The sequence below is a fragment of the Cryptotermes secundus genome, unplaced genomic scaffold (assembly GCF_002891405.2).
Source record: "Cryptotermes secundus unplaced genomic scaffold, Csec_1.0 scaffold330, whole genome shotgun sequence".
Taxonomy (NCBI): Eukaryota; Metazoa; Arthropoda; class Insecta; order Blattodea; family Kalotermitidae; genus Cryptotermes; species Cryptotermes secundus.
In genome coordinates this window covers 1,991,560-2,002,681 of record NW_019734317.1, presented here as the reverse complement: position 1 = coordinate 2,002,681, position 11,122 = coordinate 1,991,560, and the positions used below count along the sequence as shown (strand labels likewise).

The following is an 11,122-nucleotide window of genomic DNA, read 5'->3' as shown; positions in this document are numbered from 1 at the left end:
TATAATATATCTTTTGCTTGTGTGACAAGAGTATGTGTTACGATTTAATCAATGGAATCATCTTATTTCGGCGGTAAGAAAGTCATAGAACGCCAGAATGTATTGATGACGTCATAGTCTGCGGACCACTTCAAATCAAAGGCTACCACTGCAGTGAATACGATACTGTTTTTAGGATTTATAAGTACTGAATGACAATCTTCTAAAGAATTTTAAAATCACAGTAACTTATCCGTTAAATGGAACTACTGCACATTTAACAGCAGGTTTTCCCACTGAACGGACAGCTATGACGTAGCTTTAAAATGATCAGTTATTGTTAAGTACGTGCCTATAATCGGTAGAGTTGCGTGAACGCTTTCATGAATGAGTATGCTTACTTGTCACATTAGTTTATTCGTAATAGATTACATATAGGAAGGAGCCCTTTCCGACTAGAACATAAAATTTCGTTTTCTTTCCAGTTTACACACTCCTAATTTTATGCTTTAGGGGCGCCGCCCTGGACCTCCCAGTCTCAGCTACAGCCGTAACAGTGACAAAAACGAGATGAACTTTCAAGAGTCGGTTACAGCTTCAACGTTTGGATTTGTAAAAACATGTTTACCTATGGTAAGCAATAGATCTGTTAAAAGTTTTGATGATGTTAGATTTAGTAATTGAATTACTATGTTATACAGTTCATATCGACTAGTTTGATTCAGCATTTATTATATTGAAGCACGTAGATTTAATTATTCTGTATGTAGAATAAAGGAATATTACAAATATTATACAAACATAACTTTAGTAAATATTTAGATGCCGGATTCAAGGCTTTCACAGGATATAATGCCGTGCAGTCCGATAGAATTTTACCTACGTTTAGGAAGAACGTACTGCCTCTAGTTTCATATCTATGATATGTTGATATGCTACGTAAGCAAGCTGCCAGCTGACTCGTATCTTCGACCCTAAAGCAGCGTCGGTGTACATCTACCTGATTACACGATTTCAAACCCCAAAAGGCAGTACTTCTTAATTATTTAGGATTCAGATGTCAGGGTGACGCCTCCAGATTAAAAATTAGTATGCATTTTGGTGCCCGGATGGAACGATAATAGTCGATATACGTCGATGCTGAAGATTCCGCAACAGTCGCGAGTCGATCGCCATCTGTTGCCAATATTGACACTCACTTAAAGTCGTTCTTCGGTGTCGAATGCTCAATTCCGAGTATCCTCCACACGTGAGCCACGTGAGTGTTGTCATCTTCGTTACAGTTTTAAAGCAAGCAGTTACTTGTGTGAAATAATCTTTCATTTGCACGTGAGATGTTTCAGGCTCAATTGAATCTCAAGCATTTCGAGCAGGACATTGACGGGAGAAAAGAAGATTGGCGGATTAAACAAGATATTCTGGATAGAACTAGCAATATCGCCCTTTTTTTCTAAATAGACAGAACAGCCAATTTTACTAGTTTATGGTTATAAAGCGTATTTTTAACCGGCCGGGATATACATGTGTTGCTATGTAGCTGATACGTGTGTGTTATATACTTTGGAAGCGTGAAAATATCAAACAACCCAAATGATTGGTGTCAACGTGTAAGCAAGTAGGTAGAGCAGAGTAGTATAGATTCATTTCATAGGTCGCAGAAAGTAGGGCGTAGGACAAATCAGAGTACAGTATATTATATTAAAATATGCGGAAATAAAATAGGTACAGAACATTTCCCAAGAACAAAAGACACTGCAATAGTTAAATTTCATATACAAATATAATTTCATTGTCAAAAATTGCCAAACAGTTACAGTGTACTTATATCTGACCAGATCTTCCATTCTAAGTTCACTCAGCATCTTTCGTTTGCTGGTGTTCTGCTTGGTTTACTCTTCGACCCTGAAGATGGAGGTGATATGTTCCACCGAAATATTGGTTTCTGTCTGAATTACCAGGTCTTACAGTTTGGAAGATGTCTACTCATGGTCACCACCATAAGAATCTCAACTGCAACACAGTTTTACTATATATATGGAGGCAGCTAAAATTGCTCTTTGCCTGAAATATTTTTTGTTATGAAATCACTATATGGTACATCAGTAACTACGTAGGCCCACATAAATTCCACATACTTAGTTAACAGACCACATACAAGAATATATATATAGACTGTGCCATTAGAAAGGTCTAAGGAAAACATAAGGATCAGAATTGAATGGGACATGAACATCTAGCCTCTGCTGATGGTGTTAATTTATGGGCTGTAAACATAAATACCAGAAATAAAAAAGTACAAATAGAAACTGCATAAATTGCTAGTAGGGAGGTTAGTCTAGAAGTAAACACAGAGAAAACTTGTGTATAAATATTCCTCAGTTTGTATGATAGTAGTGTTCTAGAAAGTTGCAGAAGGTAAAATCACATAAATCAAAGATAATTTTCCAATCTACCTTTGAATTCCTCGTCTGCAAACCATAATCTACTCATACTCTCCCCATCTCTCTAGGTTGGTCACTAAGTACTTTGCATTAAAGCGAGAGCTGTTTATTGAAACCTGGTCGCATTAAAATGAAATCACATTTTTTGGCCAGGGCGGAGTACCTGTATAGGTTCATGTCTCATCATTAGTACACAGGATGAAGTTGCAATATGAAGGTATTTATTAAAGCCTTAAAAATGTAGCAGAGTTCAGAGATTTTGGAGGGACAGTAGCAAACCAGAATTCAAAGAATTAAAATCGATTTAAATTGGGAGACTGCTTGCCACCATTCATTTCAAAACCTTTTGTCTTCCTGTGCCATGTCTAAAAATGCATGATTCACAAAACTGTTGATCTTTCCCTTTAAGGGAAGTTGTAGACTGAGTGCTGGGCAGAATATCTGGACCTAATAGGAAGGGAGGGAAGAGGATGCTGGAGATGTTGCATGATGGAGATCTTCATAATTTTTACCCAATATTAGTATGGTCAAAGCAAGGAGGATGATGTAGCATGCATGTAAGAGATGAGAAAAAGCTTAGGACATAGATGGCAGGACAGTATTAAGTGGATTTTAAAAGGAATGGGATGGGAAGATGTGCACTGAATTCATCTGACACAGGAGAACTGGTGATGGGCTTTTATGAACATGGCAATTCATGTTTGGGTTCCATAAATGACAAGGAAGTTCTTGACTAGCTGAATGAATGTAAGCTCCATAGATGAGTCATGGTTTATTTTATGACATTTTCAGTATCTGGATTATATAGCATCTAATGGTAGGATTGATCAGTAATGAATTGAAAGGATTTGGAAGGACATGATAATGGCCTAATTTAGGTGCTGTCCTGGCATTTGCCTGGAGGGACTGAGGAAAACCATGAAAGATATCAGTGAATATAGTCAGTGGCCCAGCTAAGATCTGAACCGAACACCACCTGAATACACTTTTAGAGTGATGCCACTATGCCAACGGGGCACGTGGTAGCATAGTTTATTGAGACACTATGCCACAAGCCGGAAGGTCTCAGGTTCAAGTCCCAATGAGGTCACTGGATTTTTTCAATTCACCTTAACCTTCCAGCTGCATTATGGCCCTGGGGTTGACTCAGCCTCTAACAGAAATGAGTACCAGGAATTAATTAAATAATTTTCCTGGGGAGTAAAGTGCGGCCGGTGTGTAAGACTGACAACCTTACCACCATCTTTGAGCCGATTGTCTAGATAATGTGGGACCCTCAACATCTCACAACCCTATGGGCCTTCACAGCCCGTTACAGGGATAGCTTTACTTTTTCTTTTTTTACTTTTTTTACCTCTATGCCAACATACTTGGTCTGTTCCAGGGAGTTTTATTTAATTGGTTATGGGGTTTAGCATGTTCACAGAAGCCCACCAGTGGACCCTGTTCTACAGAAATTCACATCTTTCCAACCTTATTTCTTTAAGATCTATGTCGTGTTATCATCATATGTACGTATTTCTGAATTATATCTTGTCTTGAGGTTTTCCAGTCAGCATTTTATATGCACTTGTTTTCCTCATGTATGTTTTGTACTGTTCATTTTGTGATGTAAAGACAATATTAGATGACAGCTCTTCATCATGTACTTCTCACCATTGTGCTGCTGTTTTGTTTTGTTGGGTGAAAACATTTTCTTTGAGTTGTTTGATTCCAAATATCGTAAATGTGTTTTATTCCTAAAAATGAGAGGTAGGCTAAATAGTGGTTTATATATTTGGATCTTTGGGCATTAAAAGAGGAGATGGCAAGATAAACTATTCTGAACTGAATAATAGCATACAATTCTTGAGTACTGTGTTTGATATATCTGTGCTATAGTAAATGGTAGACCCATGTTTCAGATTTAGCGTACTTCACTATGATATTTATTTTATCAGTCACATTATAAGTCACTGTCAATAGCCATTAGTCTGAAGTATTGATTATTAAATATTCTGTTGCTCAGCATTGTGTACAAGCTTAAGAGGGTGTGAATTATCATTGATGCTATTTTCAGTATTCTGGTGAACACTGCTGTTTTATTTTCAGAAATGGGTGTTCGAGGACTAACTAGTTACATAGCGAAACACTCGGACCAGTACCTGGAGCCACATGAACTGAAAGACTGTTACATTGTTATTGATGGCAACAGTTTAGCATCACAGCTTTACAACTGTGTATCCAATTGTAATTGTGTGTTTGGTGGGGATTATGATGAATATGCCAATTGTGTGAAAGATTTTTTTTCTCTCCTAAAGAGTTGTAATGTCACTTCACTGGTAGTCTTTGATGGTGGATATGAAACAAGAAAATTACCCACTGTTCATGCCAGGTTGAAAAGGAGACTTTTAGTGGCTAAAATTATTACTCCTGTAACACAGTCCAAATTGAAATGTTTTCCACTCTTCATGAATGAGGTTTTCAGAAATGTGTTAATGAGCATGCAGATCCGTTTTGTTCAGTCTGACTTTGAGGCAGACTCTGAGATTGCGGCCATAGCTCAAAGACTTGGATGTCCAGTTCTTAGTTATGATTCAGATTTTTATGTGTATGATGTTCTGTACATTTCATTCTCTACTGTCATTCTGGAGCCAACACAGTATGATTCTGCATATGATAAGCATATGAGGAACCATATCAACTGTCAGATTTACAACATAGAGAAATTTCTTGATTCTCATGGTGGTTTGGACAAATCCATGCTTCCTGTGATGGCTGCTTTGCTGGGAAATGACTATATTGAGCATCAAGTGTTTGAACACTTCTTGTCACAAATTCAATTGCCAAAGAATCATTCTGTAAGCAAAACTCAACGGCAAATTATGGGACTCTCTGAATGGTTAAGGAAAGAAACTGTTGAGACAGCTGTTAAAAAGGTAAGCCTGTTTATTGCATCAGTTTAATATCCCACACTGTTGTTGCAACATCTGTAAATGTTGAACTGATAGATTGGAATCATGAAAAGTTAAACAGTTCCATCTAGTGTGACTGGTGAATATTTTTCTTATTTCAATTATCTATGCCCTTACAAGGTTTGGTCTTCAGAGACCATCATCAGAGGGACAGCTTTACATCAATACAGTTAGAAGCCACTATTACAATACATGTTCTAAAAGTTAAAATGTGTACATACAATATTAATAATATACAGTTGGGTTTAAAATCTAAAGTCTTTACAACTACAGCAGCTATTAAGTATGTTAAAATATTTATGATTTGTTTGTTAAGACTCTATTGGAATTCATAAACCAAGCAGGTTCATGTCGTCCCTCTTATTATTTCTTTTTTGATGGGGGCTGAATGTGTGCCGTCTTGTCGTTCTCGAGAAGAGGGTTCTGCAAATATTTTATGGGTATACGAGGGGGGCCCAAAAATAACCGGAAACGACCTGTTGTGTGTGCATGCTTTGTAGTTGCGAGTTGTGCTNACTTCACAATTATTATCACTTGCAGTATCACAATTACTGCTTCCACTATATCTCGGTGAGTACTAGACTTCAAGTGCCTTCGACGGTGACTCTCTTAAGACTGACTTCTGGCTCAATACTTATATTGTCTTCTGTGGCTGCGACATCTCAAATGTCCTTGGCCACGGCTGGATCTCAACTAACTTGGAGAATATCTTCAACCCTTTTTATAACCTCGGCTGCTGCTATGCAATGAACCCTCTAACAGTTCATTGTAACCGTGGAGACTCATTGTTAGAATTATAACACTGCATTTTTCTGTCTAGGAAGTAGGTCGTTACCTAGGAAGTGTTGTCCATTGTCTAGCAGTGGCTGTTTGGGATAATGTGTTCTTCAGCACATTACAATATGTTAAAATATTTATGATTCATTTGTTAAGATTCCATTGGAATTCAAACACAAAGCAGGTTCATGTCCACCCTCTTATTATTTCTTTTTTGACAGGGCCGAATGTGTGCCATCTTTTGGCTCTTGAGAAGAGGGTTCTGCAAATATATTATGGGTATATCGTATTGTTTCAGAAATCTGATTATGTTTTGTAAAAACTTTTGTTATTTCGTCCTACCTTTGATGTTGTCCTGTATGTGTTTGTGGTACCCTATGTTGTTTTTACTGTTGTAGGGTGTGTTGTACTGCATGTTTATACTCCTTGTGTCTATGACGTTAGTGTGAGCATGTACTGTTGTTGTTTTATGAGGTCGAACATGTCATACTGGTTATCACTTTCCTTTGTGTCTTTTTGTTCTTCTGTCAATTTGTTGAGCTTATTAATAGATATTATTAATTGACAGAAGAACAAAAAAAACACAAAGGAAAGTGATAACCAGTATGACATATTCGACCTCATAAAACAACAACAGTACATGCCCACACTAACGTCATAGACACAAGGAGTATAAACACGCAGTACAACACACCCTAGAACAGTAAAAACAACACAGGGTACCACAAACACATACAGGACAACATCAAATGTAGGACGAAATAACAAAAGTTTTTACAAAACATAATCAGATTTCTGAAACAATACGATATACCCATAATATATTTGCAGAACCCTCTTCTCAAGAGCCAAAAGATGGCACACATTCGGCCCTGTCAAAAAAGAAATAATAAGAGGGTGGACATGAACCTGCTTTGTGTTTGAATTCCAATGGAATCTTAACAAATGAATCATAAATATTTTAACATATTGTAATGTGCTGAAGAACACATTATCCCAAACAGCCACTGCTAGACAATGGACAACACTTCCTAGGTAACGACCTACTTCCTAGACAGAAAAATGCAGTGTTATAATTCTAACAATGAGTCTCCACGGTTACAATGAACTGTTAGAGGGTTCATTGCATAGCAGCAGCCGAGGTTATAAAAAGGGTTGAAGATATTCTCCAAGTTAGTTGAGATCCAGCCGTGGCCAAGGACATTTGAGATGTCGCAGCCACAGAAGACAATATAAGTATTGAGCCAGAAGTCAGTCTTAAGAGAGTCACCGTCGAAGGCACTTGAAGTCTAGTACTCACCGAGATATAGTGGAAGCAGTAATTGTGATACTGCAAGTGATAATAATTGTGAAGTATGTGAGTGTAGAAGGTGAGCACAATAAATATTCACTACACCCTTGATGGCTTGAAGGTATTTGTCGCGTGACATACCCAACATGCGACAGTATTTAACAGCCGCTATAGTTGTAAAGACTTTATATTTTAAACCCAAAATATATTATTAATATTGTGTGTATGCATTTTAACATTTAGAACATGTATTGTAATAGTGGCCTCTAACTGTATTGAAGTAAAGGTGTTCCTCTGATGATGGTCTCTGAAGACCGAAACGTGTAAGGGTGTAGATAATTGAAATGAGAAAAATCTTCACCAGTCACACTAGACGGAACTGTTTAATTTTTCATGATATTATTAGCGTGACAGACCAGAATGAAACAAATCAGATAGATTGGAAGTTGAGTACAGCCTTAAATTTTCAAAATTCAAGTGACCCAGCCTAGACTTCAGGATTACTTTCAATATGTTAACCGATACCTAGCTTTTCTCTTAAACCTAGTAGGGACCTGAAGTACTTATATTAGTCTTGGCTGTTTTTCTTAACAAGACATGCTAATCTTTTTATGTATGAATTTTTTAATAATTTTTGAATCCATGATTTAATGATGGTGCATGAATTTCTTTGGCTTTTTTCATGTTTATGGATGATATGGTAGTAGCTTTGCAGAATCAGAAGTATTGATTATGGTTTTATGATCAGATTTCCTCATGTACATAGAAGCCCAGACTTGAGCCTTACAATGTTATTGCTATGTGGGGATTCTTATATTCCAGTGTATGTTTTCTTATTCATATATCATTAGCAGTAGTACCTTAAGGTGTAGCTCATGTAACACTAATGCCCACCATTGGTCCCACTTCACATCCTTGCAGCTTATTTTTTTATCATACTGTTCTTCCATATGAGCCTGTAAGATATGTATTTTGTAGACATTTTTCTTCATTCTTTCCAGATCCTTAACCATGTTAAGAAAAGTCAGCGTAAAAGTGTTGCAAAACAATTGAAGGCAATAATAGCTGGCTACAGTACAAGTTCAAGTAGTTTATTTCGCTACTTGGATATATCAGTGGAAGGCTATTCAAAATTAAGATGCAACTCTGTCACTGCTACTGCTACTGCAAATGTGGAAAGGAAGGATTCTGTATTCCACTCAATTTGTGATTCAGAAAGTGACACCAATTCACACCAGTCTGCTGTTACTGAAAATGAGGACAAGCAGGAAATGAAAAGCAATGGAGAATGTTATAAACCATTTCGGTGTGGTATAGATATGCTGCCACAAAATTTATTTCCTGATTGGTTCAAGGACAACTTACATTGTGGAAACCTTCCACGATGTTTCATCAATATGCTTGTTCATCAGATCCACTTCTCTGCACCTCAGGTTGAGGACTTCTCATTACCATTCTCCCACAGAATTAGTCTTCCAATCCTGTGTGTTATATTTGGCCTTCTGACAGCTGGAAATGCTACACATAAACCAGAGTTATGCTATGTTGCATATAAAGAAAATGCTCAGCCCCAGACTCTTATTGTGTTGCCCGTATATGGTACTGCTTCACTGAATGAGTTTCCCCCATTGGAGGAATTACCTGACCTAGCATTATCTGCTAGGAGACACCTGCTATATGATGCCATGGGTTTTAATGTTAATGACATCCTTATTTTGGAAGGTTTTCCAGATGATTGGAAAATATTTATTGTTGCCTTGATTTACTGGGGCAGGAATGTGTCTGAACCATCGCTTACAGAGCATCATATTCATGCAGTATTATTTAGCATAATTTGTTTGAATATTGTTGATAGACATGTAGGATACTGTAGGTCAAAGAAGACTTTCTTGAAACTGAATGGAACCAAACTTCAGAAAGTTGTTAAATTACAGAGCGTGAAAGAAAATGAATACAAAACAGGCAGTGGTACATTTCAGAGTGCCAAAACAGGACAGTTAGAAATGTTTGAAAATAATCTGCCCAGTCATAAAGACATTAGCTGTGTTACAGTGACAGAAGCTGTGGCAACAGTGTCCAGTGAAGATTGTTTTTGTTTAGTTGAAACCATATTACCATATCACAAGATGGATGAGTGCCTGAAGAGTAGACCATTGCTGTTTTGTGTGAGTGTGGTGCACATATTTGCCCAGTTTCAGAGCTGCTTGCTTCATGTCATGCACCTCAATTCTCTGCTTAGCTTACCTTTCATACAATGTCAAGTTGAAAACTTTTATTCAGGAACTTTAATTTATAATGCATATCTGAACTTCAAGAAACATTCAGATGTTGAGGACTATGTCCTGACTCAACTTTTAAAATGTTCTCCCTCAGTAGCTGGTTTATACAGTACTATGGTAAAATTAGTAAGAGATTTTCTCCCAGACTTATCAGTTACACAGAGAAAGAAGAAGGAAAATAAAAGGAAGAAGAAGAATGATTCAAAATGTTATATGAATCAGTACTAGGTGATGAAAATGCCCGTGAAAAATCAAAGTCTGAAGAGATAATAGAATTCATAGACTAACAACTTTTCTGGTCTCAGTATTTGTGGCAGTAATCAGTGGTATTTTTTTTTAAGAATGTTTCATTCATTCATTTCCTTTATTTCCCATATATCCATACAGATAACAAACCTAGGATGCGGAAATAGTCCCTTTGAAAATAGATATATCAAGATACATATACAAAATTACACAAGTCACATAATTAAAATCACTTATGTTACTTGATTAACATAAATAATAATATAAAGTAAAAAATTAATAAAATTTTAGTTAATAAACATAATTTAAAAATAACTTACTATGAAACTTGAATTAATACAATTTTATTAAAATTACCTATATTAACTGAATTAAATACATTAAAAATTTACACACTTATGACCAATTATATTGAGAATATTAATTTGTGGAATAAAAAGAATGATGATATAGAAACCTCTTCAATGCAGATTTAAAACTTCTGATATCAGTAGCCAACATTTTTATTGTTTGACTAAAAACTTTAATACCTGCTATGTATGCACCTTTATTGTACTTTGTTAGGTTAACTGCAGGTAAATATAAGTAATTGAGGGCTCTAGTTTTGTATTTGTGAATCTCATTGTTAATTTAAATAAAATTTTATTATTAGTTGTGTATAAAAGTAATGAATATATCTGCTGACAGTAGAACTTCATTATTTCCAAATTCTTAAAAATATCCCTACAAGTCCCCTTCATCTAGAATTCATTATAATTCTAATCTATTTCTTTTACATGAGGTCATTATCTCTTTTATAATCCATTTATTGTTAATAATATTATATTTGATTTCCTTTTTTGGGAAGCAGGCGTAAAACATCTTAAATAAGTATTATGGAAGTTGTTAAACATATTAACATTATTATTCCCAAAAATATCCCACTGTTCCCAACTTAATAAAATTTGAAATTCAGGTATATTATTTTTATTAATGTTTCTAGCTATGATAGATCCAAATATATTATTAGGTACAGTAAGATTCTTAAATGTTATGAGCTGTACATCTCGATCAGACAGTCCATTAATACATGGTTTAATGGTATAACTACTTCTGTCTTAAATAAATATATTATCTATCAGAGTGGCTGAATTAATGGCAATTCTTGTAGGGAAA

General features: G+C 35.9%; 1 protein-coding gene across 4 annotated transcripts; it reads left to right on the top strand.

The window, feature by feature from the left end:
• Nucleotides 1-493: 493 nt before the first annotated feature.
• On the top strand, nt 494-10,122 carry LOC111868586 (protein asteroid). 4 transcript variants are annotated; one of them, XM_023859376.2, is made up of 4 exons: nt 1,230-1,594; nt 2,489-2,637; nt 4,512-5,338; nt 8,444-10,122. In XM_023859376.2, exons 2-4 carry the CDS (start codon nt 2,619-2,621, stop codon nt 9,947-9,949), a joined length of 2,352 nt encoding a protein of 783 aa, XP_023715144.1. In that variant the 5' UTR covers nt 1,230-1,594; nt 2,489-2,618; the 3' UTR covers nt 9,950-10,122. The 4 variants fall into 4 exon arrangements, with proteins under 4 accessions (XP_023715145.1, XP_033608996.1, XP_023715144.1 ...); XM_023859377.2 differs by lacking the exons at nt 1,230-1,594; nt 2,489-2,637 and adding an exon at nt 494-612; XM_033753105.1 differs by lacking the exon at nt 2,489-2,637 and having other exon boundaries at nt 1,224-1,277.
• Nucleotides 10,123-11,122: the final 1,000 nt, after the last annotated feature.